The sequence below is a fragment of the Lampetra fluviatilis genome, chromosome 69, assembly GCF_964198595.1.
Source record: "Lampetra fluviatilis chromosome 69, kcLamFluv1.1, whole genome shotgun sequence".
Lineage (NCBI taxonomy): Eukaryota > Metazoa > Chordata > Hyperoartia > Petromyzontiformes > Petromyzontidae > Lampetra > Lampetra fluviatilis.
In genome coordinates, this window is record NC_136343.1 from 2,830,627 (window position 1) to 2,858,103 (window position 27,477).

General features: G+C 47.6%; 2 protein-coding genes across 2 annotated transcripts in view; both read left to right on the plus strand.

Moving 5' to 3' along the window:
* Positions 1 to 8,996: 8,996 nt before the first annotated feature.
* LOC144952715 (uncharacterized) overlaps positions 8,997 to 27,477 on the plus strand; it is an 83,465-nt gene continuing 64,984 nt past the window's right edge. The window contains 2 exon segments of the mRNA XM_078883207.1: positions 8,997 to 9,030; positions 17,417 to 17,527. Coding sequence (XP_078739333.1) covers positions 17,424 to 17,527 — 104 coding nt within the window. The 5' untranslated portion in view covers positions 8,997 to 9,030; positions 17,417 to 17,423.
* On the plus strand, positions 17,441 to 22,896 carry LOC144952713 (uncharacterized). The gene is made up of 2 exons (XM_078883205.1): positions 17,441 to 17,527; positions 21,249 to 22,896. The coding sequence occupies exon 2, from the start codon at positions 21,290 to 21,292 to the stop codon at positions 22,703 to 22,705; it is 1,416 nt and encodes a 471-aa protein (XP_078739331.1). The 5' UTR covers positions 17,441 to 17,527; positions 21,249 to 21,289; the 3' UTR covers positions 22,706 to 22,896.

Genomic DNA, 27,477 nt, shown 5'->3' on the forward strand with positions numbered 1-27,477 from the left:
CATAAGTTAAGATTCCTACTTGTTAAATGTATGCACCGTCCTGCCATGGTGAATTCCTTGTCTGTGCAAACTTACATGGCGATTAAAACCGTTTCTGATTCTGATTTCTGATTCTGATTCTGATGAGAGATTCGTCCATGAGGCGATCCATATATACAAACACAGAGACAATTTCAACCGAGAAGATGGATTCCGGCTTAGCAATCATTGGAAGGACGTAATAAACCATTTCGGATCTTAACTGATTGTGTTCACGTTTACGGTGACTTTCAGACTGCAGTCCACTCACTGGCATTGACTATATATCTTGTATTCTCCACAGGGAATGGATTATTTGCTCCGCTGCAAGTCTCCCATCACCACTTTCCCATTGACATATTTCGTTGCTTCCTTACAGTATCTTTCACGCGACGGTCAACGGTATAGTGTATAGCAGATTGTATAATAATAAATAGTATAAAATTGTAATGTTTAATACAATGCATAAGGTAATATATAGTATCGTAATTGTATAGTGAATATACAGCAGTGTTATATACAGTAGGGTGGGTAGAATAATACATAGTGTAATATTACAATGTACAAGGTATAGGGTGGTGTAGAGTAATACAGTATATAATTTAATGTTGGGTTTGTCCATGGCAGTATATAGTACGGGGTATACCCGTGTGATGTAAGAGAAAAAAGTTTAGCTGGAAGCATATTATATTTTTTGCGACATAGAATTGTAATGTATTACTTACTGTAGCTCAGCTTATTGGAGAGTATATTTAGTATACTGATGATACTATGTAGTTTATACTTTAGTTGTTTACGTGGTGGTTTAGTTACTGCAGCTACATACTATTAACATTCCTTCCCTTTATTAATGCTACCCCTATCCCCTCCCTTTAATGCTGCTAATCCTGCATAATGCACGTGCATAATATGACTTTGAAACCCCCCGCCCACCTCCTACGCATTTCACAAGGAGTACTAAAACCATATCTGCATTTCCCATAAATATGCTAAATTAATCTTGATATGCAAATTATTTTGTCAAGGCGCTCTTCCACCTCCAACCCAGCTTAAATATACGCTCCAAGCCTGGGGTGTTTCATTCAGACGCTGTCTTCCCGACAGACCTGTTCTTCACCTGAGGACGGCTGCTTGCGTTGTGGCCAAAACGTCGTGAGAATAATTTTATTATGTTTTTATTATTATTTTATTATTATTTCCCTTCTACGTGACTTTACCGAAAGAACCAAGAAGATGAATCCTTGCAGTCACGAAAGCTTTAAATCGAAATTTAAGCTTCCTTGCTCTCTCTCGCTTTGAGGCAGCAACAGTTTTTGTCCACTGCTGGAGGAAGGGAGTCAGCACAACGCTCGCCGTCGGCGGTGTGCGATGATGCCATTGTCAGATAGCGCCCGCAGCTCACGGCGCTCTCCTCTTCCTCACGGGCGGCTGATCAGGCTCTTTCCCCTGCTGGATGTGCTGAGTCGGCACAACGCTCGTCGCTTGTCCACTGGCAGCTGACACCCTTGCTCGGTGGCGCTCGGTGGCACTGCTGCGAGCTCTCTCCTGCTCCGTGCTCTCTGGTAGAGCACGATTGTGCGTGCAGCTGGTTCTCTGTGATGCTGGCTTGGTCGACGCTTGGCGCTTTCCGCCCTTTCTCGAGGTTGATTGCTTGACGTTGCTTGTCAGTTCAACTCGAGCTGCAGCTCCTCTCGGGAGCTGGGACTCACTCTCAAAACTTGTAAATTGTATTTGCACCCTCTTAAACAACTGTGAAAGATTAATACAATACAACTTATCGCAATCCTTGACTTTGCAAGCGACTCAAAACATCAGGAGAACTGTAGAATACAACTTTCAGCGATACTCCGTCGGTCCATGCCGATCTCAGCACCGAGCATATCACCTCGCCCTTCTTCTCTGTGAGACACCACCCATTGTTGAACTCGAGGCCATGCCCCGGAGTCTGCTCACTGGTCGTAGCTCTTCTGTCCCTTGTAGTAGCATCAATGTATGGGTAGTGTCTCTGTTTTTATGTGAAAATCTCTCCCCTTGGCTCGCCTTCTCACAAAGGACCGGAACTTACTTTGATTTCGCTCTCAGCCTGTAGCAACAGCTGTTTGTCCAGGGTACTTGTGTGTGTGTGTGTTCTCATTTTATTCAAGTAATATAAGTTTAATCAAAGCCTGGTTCCTGTCGCCTTCCTCAAGCCATCCCGCCATCAATGGAAACAGCTGCTCTATATTGCCCCCACGTGTGTCCTTTCAGTCCTCCAACCCTTTGCAATAATTAATCTGAAAGGAGGGGGGGGGGTCCCCCTCTTCGGTTGCATTCTCCCCCTCTTTCCCCACGGCTGGGTGTGACATTCTTTGCCTCTCACAAAGAGGGGTGTTGTGGCTTTTGAAGTTGTTTCTCTGTTGTACCATTTGGAAGTAAAAAAATATAATTTTACCTCTTATAGCTTGATACCGTACCACTTTTCTAGTTATGATTTTGTAAGTGACTCAAAGTATGTTTTATGTAGTGTTAACAGTACTTCCATCGTAGTGTCTGATTATTGTTTTTAAGGAAAGATGTCCTCTGCATGCGTAAGCAAATTTCTATCACGTGCTGCTGGGAGACAAAGGTGGTTGGGAGGCTCTCTCTCTATGAGATGCATTTTATCTTGGTTATGTGTGATTGGCCTATTTCGCCTCATCCCTCCTTGATGACCCTTGGTCTAATACTTCATAATTATTATTTGGTTTATGTTTTTTAAAGATTTGTGATTTATCATTGTTATTACCACGTATATTCCTAGGGTTTTATTAATCTTTGTTGTCTGTCTGTTTCCAGAGATTTGTGCTGTTTTACTCGAGTTATATTTTGATGTCCTGAGGTTAGATGTAACTAAGTTTTCACTTAAGCTTTCTTGACTGCTGGAATTCATATTCCTTGGTTTTTGGTAAGGTCACGTAGATAGCAAGATACAACAAGAAACAATATGTGAGGTGAATGGGAGTAAAATAAGGTAATTAATAAATCAAGGCCACCAATGTGACTGCAGTCTGGTTTTTAATCTGGGTGAGTGTGTTGGCAGACTATGATATCGACTTAATCTTTGTCGCTAAGTTCTGAACTTTTAACCGTTGTATTAAGGGAAACGAATTTTTATTTTTAAATATCGTGGCGCCTGCTGTCTGCATTGTTTTGAGGGGGGCCTTTTGAAGTCCTGTTGAGATTTTCCAGAATCTCATTAGCAAAACCCCCTCCCCCTTCTCTTTTGTTTTTTGATTTATTACCTTTTATGGCTTATCTCCGTTGCTTGGTCGGTGTGAAAGGGCAGCTGCTGTGGGGGGGGGGGGCGTCTCACTCTTTCATGTCCCATGCTCGCCCCGATCAATTATTAAAAAAAATTGGAAGAATTATTCCTAATATAAATTTTGGAAAAAGACCTATATATATGTAATGCGAGCAAGGATTGAGTGGGGCGGAGTCTAGGTCACGTGAGGAGAGGGAGGAGTTAGGGTCACGTGGGGGATAGGAGTTAGGGAGAGGAACCGGAAGGGATCGGGGAGTTAAGACGGAGTGAAACGGGAGGAGGCCACGCTGGGCAGTACTGGGAGAGTGGCGCGATCGCCACGTGTTGGGAGACCTCGGCACCGTCGGCCATCGGGGTCCGGGCGTAGAGGGGCTAGCGGGCTGTGGAAGGCTGGCCGTGGGCGAGGAGGAGTGGAGCAGCAGTGTGGCTGCAGAGCGGAGCAGCCGGGTGGCTGCAGAGCGGAGCAGCAGTGTGGCTGCAGAGTGGAGCAGCAGTGTGGCTGTGGAGTGATCGACGGAAGAGACCCAGGCCTGAGCGAGGACGCCGTGGGAGCGAGATTTATACGAACCCAAATAAAGGACAACGGAGATCGACACTGTGAAAGAGTCCTTTATTACACTGGTGTCAGAAGTGAAACGGCATGTCAAAACAGCTCAGAAGAAAGAACGTCCCTGCACCATCTTCTGCAACATCTTCGGACGACGACCTTCCTCCAGCGGTGGCGCTACCGACAATGAAGGGAGGGAGCGACGCAGGGACGAGCGACGGTCCGGGGGTGCAGGACATTGCCGATTCGGTGGGTCCATCCGCGCAGGTGGACGCCGACGAAGGATGGCGACAAGTGGCGGCCCAACTGGAGGCACTGAAGGCGGTGTTGATGCAGCTGTGCGACCTCGTGACGCCGGCGACGACTTCAGGGAGGCCCAGCGGGGAACAGTGGACCGGGGCCTTGCCTACGCCGTCAGCCCTCTCCACCACGCGGCACGAAGCCGCCATCTTGGGCGTGGCCGACGAAGAACGGCGGGAAGCCGCCATCTTACGCCCTCCACCGCGGGGAGCCGCCATTTTGAACACGTTGCAGAGTGACGCCATCTTATCCCTGCTGCACGAGTCGCCACCAATGGAGGACAGCGAAGCAAGGACCCGCAGCCGTCATCTAACAACTGTTAAAGAATTCTCCATCGGCGGGGATTGGAGTGCGTTCGCCTGCCGGTTTCAAGCAACGGTACGATCCGCCAAATGGACGGACGCGGAGGCCCTAGAAGTCCTGCCAACACTTCTCGACGACGAGTCCGTCAGGTTCTTCCGTTCCATCAAGGCCGAAAAGAAGAGGATGCTACAGGGGGTCTTTGAGGAAATGGCGGATGCGTACGAGCCTCCAGACGATGCTCATCGCAGATTTGTACAGCGGCAACGGGCGCCGGAAGAATCGCCGGTGGCATTCCGAGGCGCCGTTCTGGAACTGGCTATGGCTGCATATCCTGAGATAGAGCCTGATTTGTTGGAACCCCTCATATTGGGCAAGATGCTGGAATTATCTAGAGACTTGGGGATCCCCATGCCAGTGTGCGGCCATGATAAGTTGATGTCCCGTGCTGCGGCTAAGTGCTTGGATGCCCAGTTTAACCTGCGACGGTGGAAACAGGTGTCGGCTTGGACGGGGGGCCCCATCGTCGAAGGCGGTGCTACAGGGTGGGACCCCAAGAAGGCCGTCTATGTTCCTGACGACAGGGATCCGCAGGAGCTGACGGCCGCGTCCGCCCAATGGCCTGCTCGAGGGGGAGCGGGGGTGCGCTCCGGGCCGCCGACGCGGGAGCGTCGGGACAGAGGTGGTGCTGCGCGCCGAAACGACGTGGAGTGTTTCCGCTGCGGCCGTAAGGGCCACTTCACCAGGGATTGTTGGGCTCGCATCTCGGGGCCGCCCCAGCAGTAGGCCTCTGCCACGGACGTGACGCGAAAGGACCATCCAGGACAGACGAACCGGCCGTGACACAGGCGGATACATCGAAGACTGCTCTGGGTGGGCCTACCACGGCGACGGGGACACTTGACCCCGCTGCCCCTCCAACCCCACCACAGACAAGATTGCGGGAGACCTCAGACTCGCGTCTCTCTGGGGAACGGGACCTTGGCGTTGACGGGCCTCCAACAGCGGTGGGCGGTTATAATCCCGTCGCTTCTAAAACCCCGTCGCGTTCTCAGTCTGTAGGGGGGCCGCCGCCCGTTCAGGACAGGCCGGCAACCCGCACGCGTTCCAAATCCCTTTCCTTTCGTTGATTGTTGTTCTTGTTCTTGTTGTTCTTTGTTATCGTCTTGTTATAGTCTCCGTTGTCCGGTGATGCTCGATGGTTGAAAGTTGCTCGCATTATTTTGTTCTGTTGCAGCCGGGGACGGCTGGGTTTTTCATCAGGGGGGGGGGGGGGGGTCGTGTAATGCGAGCAAGGATTGAGGGGGGCGGAGTCTGGGTCACGTGAGGAGAGGGAGGAGTTAGGGTCACGTGGGGGAGAGGATTTAGGGAGAGGAACCGGAAGGGATCGGGGAGTTAAGACAGAGTGAAACGGGAGGAGGCCACGCTGGGCAGTACTGGGAGAGTGGCGCGATCGCCACATGTTGGGAGATCTCGGCACCGTCGGCCATCGGGGTCCGGGCGTAGAGGGGCTAGCGGGCTGTGGAAGGCTGGCCGTGGGTGAGGAGGAGTGGAGCAGCAGTGTGGCTGCAGAGCAGAGCAGCCGGGTGGCTGCAGAGCGGAGCAGCAGTGTGGCTGCAGAGCGGAGCAGCATTGTGGCTGTGGAGTGATCGACGGAGGAGACACGGGCCTGAGCGAGGACGCCGTGGGAGCGAGATTTACACAAACCCAAATAAAGGACAACGGAGATCGACACTGTGAAAGAGTCCTTTATTACATATACAACAAGACCACCTGGAGGAGCGTCACGGACCGCACTCTGAGAGCCACTGCCCTCGAGGGTTATCCCAGTTAAGGAAGTAGACACCAAGGAATTAGAGTTTAGTGAAGCACATAGACAGGCTATAAATATAAACGGTTGATAATAGTAATTTAAACACGAGGGCTTTTACAACCAAAATTATTGATGATAAAGTTTGTAAATGATTTTATCCTTGGGTAAGATCGCATTAATAATGTGTCGTTAACCTGAAAACACAAGACAAAACCAATTAGTGAGGGTAATTCTGGCAAATCGTCCGATGAAGCCGATTGTTTTAATCACCAGCGACACGTCACAGCACTCACGTTGTAAATGTTGAAGTGGCTTTACTCTCCTGGAGGAGCGCTGCGGATCCATAATCTGTCAACCACTGCGATAGACGAACACGTTACAAACTCCACGCTTATCGATTATTTTTTCTAGTGTTTACTTTAACCGACATCTGCGTTTTCTAAGCACAGTTCCAGGCGATGAGACTGAGCAAGGCCATGTCCCTGTCAAGTAGGACAAGCGTGCCAACGTTGATGGCGGCGGCAGTGGTGGTTGGGGCAAAGGATATCAGCGGAATGATTGGGTGTGGGGGGGAGCAGCAGCGCAGTGGTTATAGTGCCCTGCACTACGAACCCGGCACAGAGATTCCTGCTCACGGCCACCGACACCAATTAACGACTTCATCGGTACTGCTACTTGCTCAGGGGCCGTTCATAAATGACGTCACGCGATTTTGGACGATTTCTGACCCCCCCCCCCCCCATCGTCACACGGCGTCACAAAAAGTCAGACCCCCCTCAAGTATGACGTCACAAAGCTCTGCCCCACCCCCCCCCCCCCAAAAAAAACATGCTTCAAATCGCTTTAAACTATTGTCATTGTAGTGCGTCATTTTAATGTGCCGCTGCACTCTGATGTTGTAGAAGAAAACATTTATTAAAATATGTAATGATGTAGAACGTGTTTATATTTATTTAAAGTTGCGCATTTTGATGTGATGTCACATTTCTCAAACCCCCCCTCTCGTCACACATCGTCACAAATGTCTGACCACCCCCCCCCCCCAGGTGCGTGACGTCATTTATGGATAGCCCCTAACAACACTTGCTCCCCAAAAGCCTGATGAGGCTATAACAGTGGGGTCTGTGTCTTTGATGCGGTGCAGATACTGATGTTCAAATGCGTTTGTGATGGTTGCATCAGTGGTGAGTGGTGGGCGAGTGAGGAGCGGTGGTGCAGTGGTTCGCATGCTGCGCTACGAACCGAGCAAAGCCCCGTCACGGCCACCAACACCTTTTACAAGGAATCAAGTCTGCATTAACTAAACGTTCTTGTGGTGAACATGCAAACAAACATTACTCTGACAATTATGTTACATGTGTAGAGACGTAAATAGCGTCTCTATGGCGTATAAGCCGACCACAACCACAACTGGTGAATGAGTGCGCACGTACCTCTCGATGGGGCCGACGGAGATGTGGCGGGGAAGCAGGCCCGACAGAGCAAGGCCCCGTCGCAGAGAGAGAGAGGGGACGTGCCGACACTGAGTGGGGAAGGGGGCCCGGAAACGGGGGCCCGGAGGACATGTGACGCTGGCTCCGGTTCCGTCGAAAGAGACCGAGGAAGGGGCGTGGCTGGAGGCGGAGCGAGGCCACGCTCGGGAGAATAAGAGGGATGGATGCAGAGCGATCGGGGTTGTCTGGCGGGAAGAGCTAACCATGCGGGGTTGGTTCGGGGGGTCTTGGAGCGTCGGTCGTCGGGGACTCACGTTACATAGAATGACCCCGTTATTAACCAGGTAAAGTCTTTACTGACTGTGATATTTCCATCCTACCTGCCTATGTCAGCTGTTATTTCCGACTCTCTGTGTCTCTCTCTCTATGCCTCTCTCTTAGATCTCTCATGCTCACATGCTCACATGTCCTTTGGATTGCACTCTCATACTCACATGCCCTTTGGATTGCACCCGTTGGGTTGCACTCCCTCGTCGAGGAGGCCGCTCTCCTCCTATCTTACAGTTACATGCTAATTTCTCACATTAACGTCATGCTAATCTCTCACATTAACATAGCCACTTCCGTGCCCTCGTCGAGGAGGCTGCTCTCCTCCTATCTTACAGTTACATGCTAATTTCTTACATTAACATCACTAGCCCCGGCCACTTCTTTATGACCCTTGGGCTACACCAATTTCAAACCTTTTAAAACAGTCTGCCTCAGCAGCAGACAATGCTTTCCCACCTGATGACGGACACTTGTGTTGCGCCCGAAACATCGTGATTTATTATATTTTATACCTACGTGACTTTATCGAAATAACTAAAGAGTATGGATTCCTGCAGTCACGAAAGCTTCAAATCAAGATTGTAATTTACCCACTAAATATGTCGCGAGTTCATTGTGTCCGGTTCAGCAGCCACGCCCAATCACTCAATGTCAGGTGCTGTCTCATTAACATAATTTATTCAAATTTTGATTTCAAGTTTTCGTGACTGCAGGGATTCATATTCTTGGTTCTTTCGGTAAAGTCACGTAGAAGGGAAGTAATACAATAATGTATTGTTTTATACTTTTTTTACTTTATTATGAAAAAATTACATTCATTTTTTATTGTTGTATATTTGTACTATTTTATTATTTCCCTTCTACGTGACTTTACCTAAAGAACCAATAATATAATTTATTCAGTGGGAGGGGGTAAACTCGCTAGTGACGTCATGTCATCTCCACCGCGCGAATCGGCGTGACGTCACGAAGTCCCGGAAAGCTGCTCGCCACTCAACTGAGATCAGAGGTGAGAAGTTCAAATCGTGGTGGTGGTCGTGGTTTTTGGTGGTGGTTTTTGTTTATTGAGGTACAGCCTCGCTTCTTCTATTGTTCTCCTCGGGATATCAATTGAGTGTAACAGCGAGAATGGAATCGATGTCCAGGTTGGAACATTACAAAGTGTGGCCTAGCCATGCTGGCCTTGCCTCCTGCCATCGCCTGATTGTATTTGCTTTGATTTTTGTTAATTTTTATTTGTCCTCACCTGGCTGATTACTTTAAAACCATGTTTTGTTTTAATATTTCTATTTTTAGCTATATATCTTTCAGAAGCGACCTGCCCACAACAAAGTGGCTTGTCATCGTGTGGAAATTTATTGCTTTCAAATGCTCTAAACTCGTGCTTCTAAATTTGGAGTTCAAATCCACGCGACCACGCAGAAAGAGAGACACGCAAACTCCAAATAAACACGCGTCAGCGTCGGGATCCAACCCACGACCTCCTGTATACCGGGCGATGTCGTGAAAATCTCGCCAGCGTGGTGCCCACTCGAGTGCTTTATCACACGGAGTCTCTTTACTTCAGTTCAGGAGCGTCCTGCCGAGTTGGCTTGGCAGTCGGGAGGAGGGGCGATGCTTATTCGCGTATTCCTGATTGAGTAAACTGGAGGCATTTGTTCAGCATTGCAATATTTGAACGATACCAGTCCAGAAGTTTATTTCCCCATTGAAGTCCATTGAATACACTTTTGGGGGGGGGGGGGGGGGGAGCTCAATAATGCATATATTTTTTGCACAGCAAGTGAGCTGAGACGTCAAATCTGGCATGTGACCCGCGCATGTGGAACTGTAACGCATTGCAGTGTATGGGTTAGCACGCTGCGCTACGAACCCGTCGACCCGAGTTCGATTCCCGCTCACGGCCACCACCACAGACGATTATTTGAACCGGTCCTGGGCCTCCCCTAGGTCCACTCTACCTCAAACAATTAACTGGTGTGGTGTGTGAACATCGCCACTGGAGAGACAAAGGCGGCCGGGCGTGGTAAATTAAGTCCCGGGTGAAGCTGGGGCAGTAAAGCTAGTGAGGTTATAAATAGCAGAATTGAGATGCCAAAAGACGATACGTGGTTCCAAACCTTTGGGCAGAAACATCTGGGAGACGGTTAAGACAATCAGTCATACAGCAGGGACGTGCGGTCAGGGGAGGCAGAGACCCACCTGTCATACTCCAATGAAAATACAGTAGCTGTTAGGAAAAAAATGAAGATTTTTCCACTGATCTGTGTGACAAATGTAATTTCTGTTTGATTCCAATCATTACAGAGAAATAGTAACAGGCACGAGCTTATTGCCCGCGCTCCATCCAGTTTCTGAGGGGTTGCGCAATCAGAGGGGAGGCTGAGCTCGTCGCTGCCTCACCTCTCTCCCTGTATTTGCAGCGGAGCTCCGCAAATTTGGCGATTTTGACTATAAAAATTATTGGAATCGTACAGAAATGAGATAACAGATCAGTGGAAAATTCGTAGTTTTTATTTTATTATTTTTAACTTTTCGTTACAGCTATTTTCATTGGGAGTATGACTGGTAAGGCTGTGCCTCCCCTGCCTCCGCTGACCGCATGTCCCTGTCATACAGGAACCCCTGGACTCGCACAGAGACCCAAAGAATCGCACAGAGACCTAAAGAATTGCACAGAGACCCAAAGAATCGCATAGACAATTGGATGCACGTCGCATATTTTTCGGGATTGTCCAATGGTTTAATAACAAGTCAAATAAAGAGCAAATCTACTGAAAACATTGCCTTGTAAATAAAAATATCATGTGGTTGATACAGACTTGATGTTTGTGTTAAAATATATCACAACAATGTTTGGTTAATGCAGACTTAATGCTGCCTTTCAATAGATATCTGTTTGCAAATTGGACTATGTACTTTATTCATTTCTATTTATTTTTCGTGAATTACCTTTCATCTATTTTGCACTCCTATCGTTTTTTGTATGTTGAACTTCTTTCACACCGTACGTAGCCAACGATGTTTGTTTTTGTAACTTTCTGACCCGCCCCGACTGGACATCTGTTACATTCCTCCAGAAGACAGATTCTCATTTTAAAGATTCTGATCTTAATGTCTATCTTATTGCCGAAAAGGTTAAAGCCTTTTCTTCTTTAATCAAAATAGTTCTATCATCATACATTTCAACCATGACGCCAGTACACAATGGCCTACTTATGAAAAATAACGCTAGAAAAAATACTTGAACATCTATATGGAAGCATATTGTGCGTGTTGGTGTGTATAATATGCCTGCAATATTCGTAATACAATTATAATTTACATTTGTAAAGTGCTGCATTTCATCCGTGGACCCCACCAATCCGTGCTGTGTATCAAAAGTACGAAATATACACACCCACTAACTCAATCACTCACTCACTGGATGACCCACTCACTCCCTACTCAATCAATCACCTCACCCACTCGGTGACCCAATCACTCACCCACTCGCTTAGGTAAACGGCGAAACTAGGCCGGGGATGAAGACCAGTTTATAGAGGTGAGTTTTAAAGACAGACTTAAATATATCTAACAACTCTGATTGTCTTACTAATCAGAGTGGCTGCTACATTTTACCAGAGTGGTGAACCCGGAATATTGTGATTGGTGACATTTGCAATTCGTGGGCAAAACCTTATCTGGAACTGGGAGAGGAGGCAGTTTATCTTCTTGGTTCTTTCGGTAAAGTCACGTAGAAGGGAAGTAATAAAATAATAAAAATATAACATAATAAAACAATTCTCACGACGTTTCGGCCACAACGCAAGCAGCCGTCCTCAGGCGAAGAATGAGAACATTATCAAGCTAGGAGCTTATATAGGTGTAGCGAGGAGGAGCGCCTTAACAAAAGAATGTGCATATGAAGAGGAATTTAGCATACCAATGGGCAATGCATAGGAGGTGGGCGGAGGGGTTTCAAAGTCCCATTATGCCCATGCATTATGCAGGATCAACAGCACCACGGGGGGGCGCAAGGAACAGCGTTAATAAAGGAAAGGAATGTTAGTGATATGTAGCTGCATTTGCCAAACAACCACGTAGAAAACCAAAGTGAAAACTACATAAAAAACTAAAATATAAACTGATACTTACTATACTCTACAATAAGCTGAGTTACTAACAACAAATAATAAATTACAATTCTACGTCGTAAGAAGTATATAATATACTTCCATCTAAACTTTATTCTCTTAGCATATACAGTACTATATACTGCCATAGATAAACCCAACATTAAATTATATACTGTATTGCTGTAAACCACCCTATACTTTATACATTTTAATATAACACTATGTATTATTCAACTCACCCTAATGTGTATCGAAATGGTTTATTACGTCCTTCCAATGATTGCTAAGCCTGAATCCATCTTCTCGGTTAAAATTGTCTCTGTGTTTGTATATGTGGATCGCCTCATGAACGAATCTCTCATGATAGCCAGATGGCTTGCAGAGAACCTCCGTCTTGGAGAAGTCAATGTCATGTGAGCCCACTGAGTTGTAACAGTGGTCTGCCACGGCTGAGGTGTTTGTCCTACCGTGTTTTAGATCAGCTTTATGTTCACGAATGCGGTCTGAGACGTGTCGTTTGGTTTCCCCAATGTAACTGCTACCACAGAGGCAACTTAGTTTGTAGACGCCAGGGTACTGTATGTCTGGAATCACATCTTTTACAGACGGTACCAGATCACGGATTTTACGTACTGTGTTGAATCGGACCTGGATCTTGTGTTTAATCAGGATTTTGGAGATCTTTTTTGTGACCCCAGCAATGTAGGGTAAGGTGATGGTCTTGAAAGGCTCCTCAACAGGATCTTTCTTGATGGTTGGAGTGATGGCTTTGCGGATTGTGTAGTCGGAGTAACCATTAGCTTTAAGAGCTTGGCGTACGTGTTTGAGTTCACTGGAAATGTGTTCATGGTCGGAGATGCATTGGGCTCTATGATATAGAGTCTTGATGAGGGAATTCTTCTGGGATGGATGGTGGTGGGAATCCGGTTTTAGATAAGCATCCGTGTGGGTGGCTTTCCTGTAGACAGAGTGGCTCATTGAACCATCAGGTCTCCTTTTGATTAGGACATCCAAAAAGGGTAGCTTGCCATCATTTTCGACTTCCATGGTGAATCTGATGGCTGGGTGTATGGAATTGATGTGGTCGAGAAATTGGTCTAGAGCAGGCCGGCCATGTGGCCAGGCCACCAAGATTGTACGGCTTGCCAAAGATACATAAAGAAGATACACCTCTTCGTCCCATTGTCTCTACTATCAACTCCCCCACTTACAAACTGGCTCGTTTTTTGTCCGAAATCCTACGGCCTTTCACTGGAAAAACCACCTCTGCAGTACTAAACTCTACTGACCTGGTATCGACAATCAAGGGGATTTCCCTGTCCCCAGACGACCTGCTTGTCAGTTTTGATGTGGTTTCCTTGTTCACCAAGGTGCCTGTGCCTGACACCATCGCAATCATTGAAGACTTGGTTCATCAAGGACTAAATGCTGGGGTACCCCCCCTGGTGAGACACTGCTTAACCAATACATACTTCACCTGGAATGGAACCTTCTACAAGCAAATTGAGGGCACCCCAATGGGCTCCCCCCTATCTCCGGTTGTAGCCAACATCTTCATGGAGAAATTTGAGACGGACGCTGTCCAGACTGCCACTCTACGCCCGACCTTATGGAAGAGATACGTAGACGACACTTTTGTCATCTGGCCACATGGCCGGCCTGCTCTAGACCAATTTCTCGACCACATCAATTCCATACACCCAGCCATCAGATTCACCATGGAAGTCGAAAATGATGGCAAGCTACCCTTTTTGGATGTCCTAATCAAAAGGAGACCTGATGGTTCAATGAGCCACTCTGTCTACAGGAAAGCCACCCACACGGATGCTTATCTAAAACCGGATTCCCACCACCATCCATCCCAGAAGAATTCCCTCATCAAGACTCTATATCATAGAGCCCAATGCATCTCCGACCATGAACACATTTCCAGTGAACTCAAACACGTACGCCAAGCTCTTAAAGCTAATGGTTACTCCGACTACACAATCCGCAAAGCCATCACTCCAACCATCAAGAAAGATCCTGTTGAGGAGCCTTTCAAGACCATCACCTTACCCTACATTGCTGGGGTCACAAAAAAGATCTCCAAAATCCTGATTAAACACAAGATCCAGGTCCGATTCAACACAGTACGTAAAATCCGTGATCTGGTACCGTCTGTAAAAGATGTGATTCCAGACATACAGTACCCTGGCGTCTACAAACTAAGTTGCCTCTGTGGTAGCAGTTACATTGGGGAAACCAAACGACACGTCTCAGACCGCATTCGTGAACATAAAGCTGATCTAAAACACGGTAGGACAAACACCTCAGCCGTGGCAGACCACTGTTACAACTCAGTGGGCTCACATGACATTGACTTCTCCAAGACGGAGGTTCTCTGCAAGCCATCTGGCTATCATGAGAGATTCGTTCATGAGGCGATCCACATATACAAACACAGAGACAATTTTAACCGAGAAGATGGATTCAGACTTAGCAATCATTGGAAGGACGTAATAAACCATTTCGATACACATTAGGGTGAGTTGAATAATACATAGTGTTATATTAAAATGTATAAAGTATAGGGTGGTTTACAGCAATACAGTATATAATTTAATGTTGGGTTTATCTATGGCAGTATATAGTACTGTATATGCTAAGAGAATAAAGTTTAGATGGAAGTATATTATATACTTCTTACGACGTAGAATTGTAATTTATTATTTGTTGTTAGTAACTCAGCTTATTGTAGAGTATAGTAAGTATCAGTTTATATTTTAGTTTTTTATGTAGTTTTCACTTTGGTTTTCTACGTGGTTGTTTGGCAAATGCAGCTACATATCACTAACATTCCTTTCCTTTATTAACGCTGTTCCTTGCGCCCCCCCGTGGTGCTGTTGATCCTGCATAATGCATGGGCATAATGGGACTTTGAAACCCCTCCGCCCACCTCCTATGCATTGCCCATTGGTATGCTAAATTCCTCTTCATATGCACATTCTTTTGTTAAGGCGCTCCTCCTCGCTACACCTATATAAGCTCCTAGCTTGATAATGTTCTCATTCTTCGCCTGAGGACGGCTGCTTGCGTTGTGGCCGAAACGTCGTGAGAATTGTTTTATTATGTTATATTTTTATTATTTTATTACTTCCCTTCTACGTGACTTTACCGAAAGAACCAAGAAGATGAATCCCTGCAGTCACGAAAGCTTTAAATCGAAAGGAGGCAGTTTGACTAGTAGCTTCTGCAGTCGGTGTGGGTTCCTTTGCACTCATACTGGTAGAGCTCATATTCTTGGTTCTTTCAGTAAAGTCACGTAGATAGAAAAATAAAAATAAAATTTAAAAATAAATTAAAAGCTAAAAACCACGATGTTTCGATCGCAACACAAGCGGTCTTCATTAGGCGGAGAGAAAAGAGGGGGCAAGCCTCCAAATGCAACTGCTTATAAGGGCTTACAAAGTGAGTAAAGCTGTGCGGCGTAGAGCTCACTTCGTGGCGATGGCGAATGGCAGCTGTTGTGTGCGATAATGTAACCCCATAGCGCGCTGCGCTACGAACCAGGCAACACGAGTTCATTTCCCACTCACCGCCACCAACACCAGTGACTATCTGAACCAGACTTGGGCCTCCCTAGATCGACTCAGCCTCAAATGAGTGCCTGGTGCAGTGTATAAACATAGCCACTGGAGAAACAAAAGCGGTCGGGTGTGGTGCTGGCCATACACCCACTCCTGACCTTATTGTTAAGGCTATATTGGGGGTCTTTGTTGCGGGTAACTGTGTGTATGTGTGTGCATTGGAATATGCTCATGTGTGTTAATGTATTTTATTTGACTGCGAGTGTAAGTTAACACTGTACCTTGTTTTTTTTATTTGCATGTTTAGCCTCTGTTAGTATTACCGTTTTGTAGAGCGTGTTTTGGGAGTGTGTTAACGAGCTGGGTAGCTAACACACGGGTTTGTGTATTTTAACGTGTGTTTGTGTGTATATATATTTGTTGCTTTTGCTATGCCTCAAATATTCCAGTAAGTAACCACACTGTCAATTGTTCGATGGTGCAAAATTCTGGTGACAAAGTTTAAACCCAGAATATTGTGATTGGTGACATTTGCACAGCTTGGGTAACCCAGAGTCTAAGAGCAGTTTTAGTGCCAGGCATAATTGACTTCCAAAGGAAGGTGCTGAGGGAGGGTGGTGATTTTACACAGGTTGCATTATGGAAAATTATAGAAACAACGTAGACTAAACGATGATCTCTTCTGGATTGGACGAAGATCTAACGTTCGTCCACACTGATTGCCAGATAATGAATATTCAGCTTGCCAGACCTGCAGAGAAGAAGCTTGCAAAGCCCCAAAGCAGTTTCAGGCCAGGGCAATAATGCGCAAATGTCATACAGTAGACCCATGAATACCACGGGTTTATTTTTTGCGGTTTTGACCTATCACGGGCAACCTCTTTGCATACCAATTTACACTTTTGTGAGTATACTGTTCTGGGAAGGAGGGCGGGGTGGGTGAGGAACGTGAGGAAATCGCTGGCACCTCAACTTTTGCCATGCAAGCATTTAGCCTTAACAGACTGTTAGGGCAAGTAGCACCTATAAAGGTTGGCACGGTACACAAAGGGGTAGGTTACCAGCATCATTCCCGGCCTCCTTTTTCTCCCCAGTGGCTGTGTTTACACAACACACCAGATACTTATTTGAGGCTGGGAAGGCCCATGGCCAATTCAGATGATCGTCATGTTTTTGGGCGTGAGCGGAAATTGAACTCGGGTCGCTGGGTTCATAGCGCAGCACGCTATCCCGAAGCACTTACCACTCTCCACTCACGCATACACATTGTCATCATTGTAAGTAGAGTATTTATTCAGTATTTATAATCCTATTTATTGTCTTGGAATGTTTTATTCAATACAGTTTCTACTTGTTTATTTAAATTGTTTTGTTTTTAGTTTAGTTGGCATGCTGTATAGTACTTATTTCAATTGTGATGTGTATTTTGGTTGCCGTTTACCTAACCCCGTTCTTTCAGTAAGGCTTAAGTATTGAATATCGCTGTTTTGGCTTTCTCGGCATGTTCCAAGAACGCAACCCCTGCGATATCCAAAGGTCTCCTGTATTTTCTGTTCTTTGCTACAGCACAGATGTTATCGATTTTTTCTTTCAAAAGCTAGACCTCTGTTTTCTTGATGTCATCAAGGTCTACGTACCATGAAGAGGCTCCAGCTTTTGGTTGTTCATTGTTTACGATATCCGTGCCCCTCTGCTCACATTTGTTAAGGATTTTTATGATTTTGGGCAGGCCCGGCACATGCTGCGTGACAAGGATTCGGAACCGTTTCCTGTTCAAGTTGGCGTGTGAGAGGAAGTCCCTCTGGCCACATACATCACGGTAAGTCCCCGGGTAGCGGAAGACCCGACTTACGGAATTCCAACCTTACGGAAATGCTCCCATAAATCATGTATAAAAATTCAACATGCGAAAATGTTTGCCTTGGTTACTTAAGCGTAAGTAGTCCAGCGTTTTGAGGTTGTAGATGAATACTGTGGAGCGAGGCGTAAGGCAGGCAGCATCTTCCCCAAAACGGTGGTGTATAGCCGCTCTGCACTCTCAGTCATGCTGTTACATTGTTACCGTGAGTATGTTGTACTCGCCACATCGTCTTGTAACTTTCAGTGTAATATCACCCTTAATTGCATTGGAATAATAACTGGAAAAGATTACGGTAAATGGAATTGTTTTGTAGCATTGCCTAATTATTTTTCTTTTGTAGCATTGCCTAATTATTTTTCTTTTGTAGCATTACGTAATTTCGGTTTTCTGTGCTTAGAACTATCTTGTCTTTCCCATGTTTCTCTTTATAGTTTTAATTTGAAGTTTATTTAATAAGTTATTTACATTGTGTACTGTATTTAAACATTACACTTGGATTGCTTATGGTCTAAACCAACAGCGATCAGAGAGGTCTAGGCCTAGCCTATTGCATGGTAAACGAATAGTCGGAAGTGACTGTTTTCTGTTAATAATTAATATTAGAATGTCTCATGGTGTTCATAAATAATTGGATAAGTATATATTCCATTAGTTTAATTATGGGTAGTGTTAGGGTAGATATTCGATTAAATGAAAGAATCATAGGAAGTGCAGAACGTATGTAGAGCAATACGATACAGGTCGTGATAGAAAATTGACTATAGCGCGATACAGTACTGAGAGAAAACGAACGAGTAATTGGGTAGGGGCGGTACAACACAAATATTTCCGGCTATGGGATTTCGTCTGGATTTTGGGGGCAAATTGCGTAGTGTCCGACATAGGAAATTGGGGTTACAGATCGTTCCCAGGAACCTAACCCTTCCATAACCCGGGGACTGTTTGTACATTAAGATACAGTGGTACCTCAGTATACGTCGTTAATTCGTTCCAGAAGGTAGGACTTGTACCGAAAATGACGTATACCAAACGAATTTTTCCCATAAGAAATAAAGGGAAAGGAAATAATCCGTTCCAGAGTATAAGATTTTTTTTTTAAAGAGCATATTATACATTAATGGGGTTGTATTAAATTATTTAGACACTACTTATTACTAAAATGCATACATAAATTAAAATAAATGCATAAATAAATTTCAATAAAAATTAATTTTAATGTCACTTTACCTTGCTGAGAGGAGTTGATAGTCTACGAGGATGGTGGTGAGGAAGGGGAGGAGGAGGAGATGATATTTTTTGGAAGGAGAGTCCCCTTCAATTAAAACTACTGTACAGGCAGACTGAGGAGCGGCGCTTTGTTTCACACGGGTACGCGGTGACTCATCCCGACCCATACAAGTTCTAGCAAGTGCGTCGTATCCCAAGCAAGACGACATATCCCAAGACATTTTTTCTCTCATAAAAACACGACGTATACCAAATTTGATGTATTCCAAAGCGGTCGCATACCGAGGTATGACTGTAGCATCTTTAATAGTTGCATCGTTTTGAGAACCTCACAATAGCCCTACAAAAACCCATTTGGTGCAGTTACAATGAGAGGCTAATCGATGGCTGGTTACAGTTAAGGGATGGAGTTAGGGACTTCTGTACCTGGATAATTTCATCATGAGGAGGAGCCTTACATATGTTCCAAAAAAAGAAAGCACCTGCCTGGGTATATCATGGCATCCAACATTCCGCCTACTCACCTCTTTATGAGTAATCAGGCAGTTCTACAGGTGGTGGAGGAGCTCCCATACTTGGTTAATGTGTTCACGACCAGCTCTGGTTTGGCAGCTAAAGTCTCAATTCAAATTAGTCAAGCAGCATTCTTTAATTAGACTGTCTAACATGGTGAGGAAGCAGCCTGGACCGTTGCTCCATACAAATCGCTGAATCTTCTTGCCCACAGCTATGACCCCTTTCTCTGTGGATGTGAAATGTGGACTCCTTTAAAGAAGCATCTGTGCTGTCTTATACAATTAAGGCTTGCCTGCCTATGATTCATCCTCTATTGAGCCAGACTTGATGGTATTCGAAGCTTACAAATCCCTGAGATATGCGTACAGAATATAATCAGTGAGCCTCTTTGGCAGGCGAGGCTGCATTCGTTGGTCGATCTCTGCGGAGGAGGTCAGAGGAGTGACACATCAATGCAGCAAGTTGGCACAGTTGGTAACACAGGTGATGCATCTGTCAGTCATCTCAGTCATCCCTTGATACCTGGATCATTCCCATGACCTCCTTGCAAGTGCTCCACACTTACATGGCCTCAATTCGCACCTATCATGGCATGACCACTGTAATGATGTTACTACCAATTAGTGGTGATTGGTAGCTGTTTTCTTTATATAATCTGTCAATGATCCATGTGAAACATATCTGTATGTAAGAGTGTATCTACATGGGGAGCGGAGGCACATTTGTTCGTCCACTGCATTATGGAGCCAACATTCACAGTTGTATTATTGCTGACAGCAGACATGATTGACAAGTGATAGCTTAACTTATTGTAGGCCTCTGCTGGGTTAATTGTTCCTAGGTTAGTACTTGGTGAAGAGTATAAGCATCTGTACTGAGCAGATGAAGGCAGGCAGGCAGGCAGGCATGGTTCTAGCCACAACACCACCACCTTCACTGTTCCAGTGCAGGAGAGTGTAAAGTTTTTTTTTGTTGCTGTAAAGTATATTGACCATATTATACACCTAGGTTTAATCAAAGAAATGGGGGTTTTCTATTACATGTGTAAATAAGCTCCTTGGAGACATACATTTTCAGGGGAGTAGAGCTTTAGTTTTCCGAACGTATATACAGTCCAAGTGTAACGACTGCCACCCTCGCAATCGCTATGGCTATCTTCAACCCCGATGGTTTCCACAGTTGGCCCCAACGTCGTCCACCTCTGGTCGTGAATCAGTCCCCGAGTAAGCGCCCCGACCGCGGGCCTCGCTCCCCCTTATATACTCGCCCCCCCCCCCCCCCCACTTTACTATAACATGTGTGTCCTTAATTGAATAATTGTTACAGTGCCTTCCGGTCACCTGTTTCCAATCATCACAAGGCGCGCCTTCTAGAACCTTCTCTTGTACAGTCCCCGACACATGGAATGTTTCATAAGCATAGAAAACACAGCACATGAAGCTGAAATTACATCTGTCCATCCAAGCATTCAAGCAAATCTGAGCCTGGCTTCGGACTTCCAAGTTGTGATTGAACATTAATTTGTCCATTTTATAATATTTCTTCCTAATGTGAATTGTTTTATTTTTAACACTATTCGCTATTTTTATGAGACTTTTGCAATAGTTAACATTTCTTCAGTAGCCAGATACAACCGACATTCTGTACATAGAGTTATGGGTTATCATTGATATTAAATATGCTTGGGCCTCCAGGCATTATACTGACCACTTGCCTTGCTATACCAGGCCAACAGATGGTCGTCAATAGTAGCAAGTGCCGTAAAACAGCCTGTGTGATACATTTGAGGATGATTCTTTTTTTATATCTCGTTAATGTTTGAGTGTTCTTGTCTATGTAATATGTGAATATCACGTGTGACTGTGTATATATATATGTATTTCTATGCTTCTATGCTGACATACATTGCGTGGGTCTTACTGTTTTCTGTCTGCAGCTGCCAGTTCCTCTGCCACTTTGCTGTACAGAATTGGTCAGATGGAGCGAAGACAATCAGCGGGAGAGAAACCATTCAAGTGCACTGTGTGTGGGAAGGCGTTTGCATATCCATCACATCTTCAGGTCCACCAGAGAACACACACGGGAGAGAAACCGTTCAAGTGCACTGCGTGTGGGAAAGCATTTCCACGGTTATCAAATCTTCAGGGCCACCAGAGAACACACACGGGAGAGAAACCCTTCAAGTGCACTGTGTGTGGGAAGGCGTTTGCAGATTCATCACCTCTTAAAAGACACCAGAGAATACACACAGGAGAAACACCCTTCAAGTGCATTGTGTGTGGGTTGGCCTTTTCACAGTCATCAAATCTTAAAGAACACCAGACTACACACACAGGAGAAAAACCCTTCAAGTGTACTTTGTGTGGAAAAGCATTTGCACGGTCATCAATTCTTCAGGGCCACCAGAGAACACACACGGGAGAGAAACCCTTCAAGTGCACTGTGTGTGGGAAGGCATTTGCAGAATCATCACATCTCAAAATACACCAGAGAAGTCACACAGGAGAGACACCCTTTAAGTGCACTGTTTGTGGGAAGGCCTTTGCAAAGTCATCCCATCTTAAAACACACCAGAAAACACACACGGGAGAGAAACCCTTCAAGTGCACTGTGTGTGGGAAGGCGTTTGCAGATTCATCAAATCTTCAGGTCCACCAGAGAACACACACGGGAGAGAAACCCTTCAAGTGCACTGCGTGTGGGAAGGCATTTGCACGGTCATCAAATCTTCAGGGCCACCAGAGAACACACACGGGAGAGAAACCCTTCAAGTGCACTGTGTGTGGGAAGGCGTTTGCAGATTCCTCACCTCTTAAAAGACACCAGAGAATACACACAGGAGAAAAACGCTTCAAGTGTACTGTGTGTGGGAAGGCGTTTGCAGATTCATCACCTCTTAAAAGACACCAGAGAACGCACACAGGAGAAAAACCCTTAAAGTTCACTGTATATGGGGGGAAGGGTTTTCAACAGTTAGGGGATCGAAACAAGCATCAAACCATTCATCAGAAAATTAATCTGAAATCGGCTTGTGAAAGTCAAAGTGCTGCAATGAGTCCATCCCTCATGAAACAAGAACCAGAAAAAGATTTGAGATATGAAACGTGGCCAGGATTGAAGGCGAAATGTCAAGAAGTGAAAATGAAATTTGAATCGGTGAAGGTGAAAAGTGAAGTGACGGTAAAGAGTGAAGAAGTGATAGTGAAATGTGAGGATGAAGATTCAACTCCAAAATCTGACCTTCACGTCGATGGAGACAGCGTGAAGCTGGAGGAGACTAGGGACTCTGAGGCAGAGCGAGGCAACTCCCAGAAATTTGTGGATGTGGAGGTGTGGGTGGATTTTTTAGACAATACTGAGTCAAATGGAGACCAAGTCGATGTGTATCATTGAGCTTAGTATAAAGAAGTTCCATTCCATTCAAAGGCCTTTCCCATAATAGAGGTTTTTTGGGTTAGATCGTGTAAATATATAAATGTGTCGTTAAAACCCGCCACCACCCGACACAGCCAAACTAGTAAGGGTTGTCACGTAAACAGAACATGCCAATTTGTCACTAGTACAGCACACCGGTGTGTTGGAGAGCCAAGCCACAACATTTACAATCGGAGTATGATGTTTCGCAGTCATTACAGCGAGCTTCATCAGGCGACAGCCAGATTTGTGCCTTTCCCATTGCAAGGTTTTAACCTCCAAGTGGTCAATAGAGGCAGCCTGAAGCTGGAGGAGGCTGCGGACTGAGAGAGAGTGAAATGAAATCCAGCAGTTTGTGGAGGTGGACTTTTTGGAGGATGCAGAGTCGGAACGGCCAGCATGTGTGGTTTTGGAGGTTGGGTAGATCTGTAAGCAGGAGCGGGAAACATAAAAGATCCACAGCATTCAACGTGTTATAATATTTATATTAATAATTGGCGCTAGTGTAGTGTAGTAACTCGGCGGGAGACGACTTCACGGGTAACACACTCTTTATTTTATCAAACTCGTTCACAGGTGACTAACACCTACTTTGTATCTCGGGTGACAAACACCCACTTAGTATCTCGGGTGACAAACACCCACTTAGTATCTCGGGTGACAAACACCCACTTAGCTACTTGGCGACTAACGCCCACTGAGCTACTCGGATGACCAACATCCACTTAGTATCTCGGGTGACAAACACCCACTTAGCTACTCGGCGACTAACGCCACTGAGCTACTCGGATGACCAACATCCACTTAGCTACTCGGCGACTAACGCCCCTGAGCTACTCGGGCGGGACACTCCCTGCCCGGGGTATCCGTCTCGACTGTGGGTCCCCAGCCCGACCCACGGGGGCGTCGGACCCCGGGTCCCACAGCCTCGCCTCCGAGCCACACAGGGCCCCGGTCCCCACAAGGACGGCGGGACTAGGGGTCTCGTGGCACTAGGTCTTCAGCTCCGTCTTCGGGTCTTCAACTGGGTAACTCTCCCCGAGTGCTCTCGCGCGTCCCCCTTTATACCCCACCTGCGGACGTCGCTGCGAGCACCCACTTATTCGACCAATTGCCGGGCGCTGGCTACGATCCTCTTTTCCCACATCTCATCGTGCCTCACCACTCACGCCGCGCCGCCCCGTCATCTGTCACTCCCGGCGCGCGCGTCCACACCACGCCCACAACGCGTGCCCAACCCCGCACCCCGCGCCGCCCCGTGATCCATCACTGTCACAGTCGGCGCACGTCAATACCACCACTACATCACCCCCTACCACATAGCTCGCAGCCGCCCCGGCTGCTATAAAAATATACAAACCCCCCTGTGTGCCCCGTAACACAACACAACAACAAGAACAACAACTAACCTAACAACACAACACGACGCGAACACTACCATCCGCAACCCTCAACCAATGCCACCGCGACAATAGAACAATATATACAAACCGGCGAGTGACAATAGCAATGTGTATGCAAAAAGGAAAATAAATGGAAAAAAATTTTTTTCTTTCGACTCGTGCAGTGTCCCCTTCTTTTTCCGAGCGTCCCTACAACGGGACATTACCCCGGCAGAGGGGAACACCGGGCGGGCTCGGTGTTGAGAAAAAAACGTCTTCATGAAAATTGTTGTGCCCTAGCCCGAGTCCGCCTTGCCGGTCCGTCGTACGGCACCAGACGCGGTTGAACGTCCGGTGGTGCCAGCGGTTCAGAAAGACATCGGCCAGGCACCGAGGACCCGTGCGTGCCGCGGGGTTCAGGCTCCCGACGGTTAGCAGCCGTCAAGCCCGAGGCACCTGGGGGTGGGTCAGGTGGAAACACGTGAGGAGCAGCCTGCGACACCTCCCTCCCCGAGTCGACGGTCACATCACACGCCCGGTCGTTACGGCACAGAACGGGGTCACACGGTGCCGTATAGGGCTTCAGTCGGGAGGGGTGCACGTACCAACGGCGTTTTTCCCATTTAATCTGTATACTCTGGGGTCGTGCAACCCGCACAATTTCCACCGGTCCCCTCCAAGGTCTCAACAACTTGGGGGACGTAGCCAACGGTGCATGTGGACAATGCAGCCAGGCCTTATCGCCTGGTTTCCAATCATGCGTATGCACCCTCCGCTCATGCAATCTCTCGTTCGCAATTTGCCGCGACCGCGAATTCTACCTCGCCGCCTCCTGTGCTTCAGTCAATTTTGCGATATTAAATTTGATGTGGTCTGCCAATTTAGATTTTGCACGTGGCTGGGAAATCCCCAGTTGGACGTCCATGGCCGGATCGGCCTCCCGCCCATACATAAGAAAAAATGGGGAAAACCCCGTCGCCGCATGAGGGGCCATTCGATAGGCCGCGAGTACCCCCGGCACCTGTAAGTCCCAATCAACCTGATCGTCGCAGACCTGTTGGCACAACATAGACGTAATCGTCCTGTTCAGACGCTCAACCATCCCGTCAGTCTGCGGGTGGTAGGGGGAAGTACGCACTTTCATTGTACCCAACAGGTCGCACACCTCGCGCAACAAACCGCTCGAAAAATTATTTCCTTGATCCGTCAGCAAGCGTTCGGGGGCGCCCTTGTCCAAAACATAACCCTGGACGAAGGCGTCCGCCACCGCTGCAGCCGACTGGTTGGCGAGTGGCCATGCCATGGGCCATCGGGTGAAGTATTCTACGCCAACCAGCAGGAACCTATTTCCCCTCGGTGTAGCAGGAAAGGGCCCCAAGATGTCCAACGCAACCAATTCGTTTGTGCGCGAAACTTGAATGGATTGCAGCAGTGGATTAGCTGCCAATGGTGGCGGTTTTCTTTCGGCGCACCCTACGCATCCCTTAAGAATGTTCGCCACGTCGTTACCCATCCCCGGCCAATAATAGTCTCGCTGGATTAGGGCGAGCGTTTTTTGAAAACCCAGATGCATGAGCCGTTCATGAGCTGCCAGAACGACCTTACCCCGCATAGCAACAGGCACAACGAGCACTTGACCCCGGGACATGTTGTCCCACTTCATCAAAAGGCCCTGTCTGCACACCCAGGAACCGACCCGCGCATCCCCTACCTCGGGAGCGCCAACTCTTCGACGTAGCGTAAGTAGGGAGCTTTCGGACATTTGGAGACGGCCCCACTCAATGAGGGGCAATGACAACAGCGAATCCCTCCCCGTGGGAGCGTCGACTCCCAATTGCACTTTGGACAAGTTAGCAGAACCGGCACACAACGAGTCCAACCACTCTGTCCCCTCATCACTTGGAGGATGCGACTCGACAGTGAAATCCGCTTGAGACACGAGCCGTTCCTCAACGGGTAGCGGCGCGGCGTGAGCCAGCACCGTTCCCTGCACAATTTCGGCCGGCCGCGACCCCGTATTCAGGACCCTTACGAACGGCTCACTGTCCCCTCTCACCATGGTTTGAGCAACCGCTAAGTCGAGGCCCCTTCTGGCCCTGTTAGACGGCCCCAACGGCCCCCCCTGTGCCACCGCGCCCACCTCGAGTGGCTTCCTCAACCGACGGGGTACCAACATTTTCGATCCCGGGGGCACCCTTACAGTCTGAGTTGCCAGCGCCTGCACCGTCGCACAAACCGTGCGTATTTTGGTAGGGCTCGTCAAGAACGCAAGCCGCCGACCTGACGGAAGCTCAATGCAGGCCTGATCTATGAGAATTTTGATGGGCATTTTGGACAAAAAGTCCGTACCTAGCAAACAGGGAACGGCCAGCGATGATGATACAAAAATAGGGCCCGCCAATTTGATGTCACCAATGCAAATAGTCGCCCGAATCTGGCCGATGATCCCCAGGGATCCCCCATTCGCCGCATTAAATGGCACGTCTACTGGCAGAAGGGGTCTACTTTGGACGGGAAGAATGTTATAAATAAGGTCCGAGATGATGGTGGCCGACGCACCCGTGTCAACCAGCACCCGGACCTCAACCCCGTCAATGAAGCCCGTTACCACGGACGACCCGGCCGACGCAACCACGATCCTGTGGGCCAATTCGGACCACTCGACTGCTTGCGGGCCGCGTACGGACCCCCCTCGCCGAAATGAACCCCCGGCACCCAGCCGCGAACCCCCCACCGCCAAGCGGCGACCCGAATGTGCCGTGTTTGTGGACCGAACGTGTGAGGTGCCGCGACTTGCCGGGTTTTGTTGGGATGACTTGTGGCCCTGGTCGTCGTCCCGACGTGGTCCTGTGGCGCGCTGACGCGGGGCCCGGCACCCGGCTGCGACGTGACCCCGAAGGCCGCAGTTGTAGCAGACGACGGACGTCGTAGGTTTCGGTTGCTCCAGCTTGCGGGGCGAACGTGTGGGCGAACGACCTCCCGTTCTCCACTCCCCCGGACGCGATGCAGCGAAGGCCTGCAACTGCACCGCAGCTGGCTGAGGTTCGGCGATCGTGGCTGCCAGTACCGCGTTCCCCGCCAAATTGCAGACGACCCCCGGCCTGCGTTTGAGGACCTCGTACGCGTGAATGCTCGTGGCGATCGCCAGGGAGCAGATATCCATCTCGTCCGCCACATTGATGGGGACCCCCAACTCGTGGGCCAACACCAGCAGCTGCTCCGTCACCATGGCGTCCTTCCCCTCTTTATCCATGCGGGGAAAAGCTGCATCCGCCAAGGCGAGTAGTGCCGTGCGATAGGCGAGCGTCGTTTCTCCAGCCACCTTCCGCCGATCGTAGAACTGGTGGCGACACGTGGAGGGCGGCCCGA

Excerpts from the sequence above, each read along its gene's own strand:
- LOC144952713 (XM_078883205.1), top strand. The coding sequence starts at position 21,290 with ATGGAGCGAAGACAATCAGCGGGAGAGAAACCATTCAAGTGCACTGTG.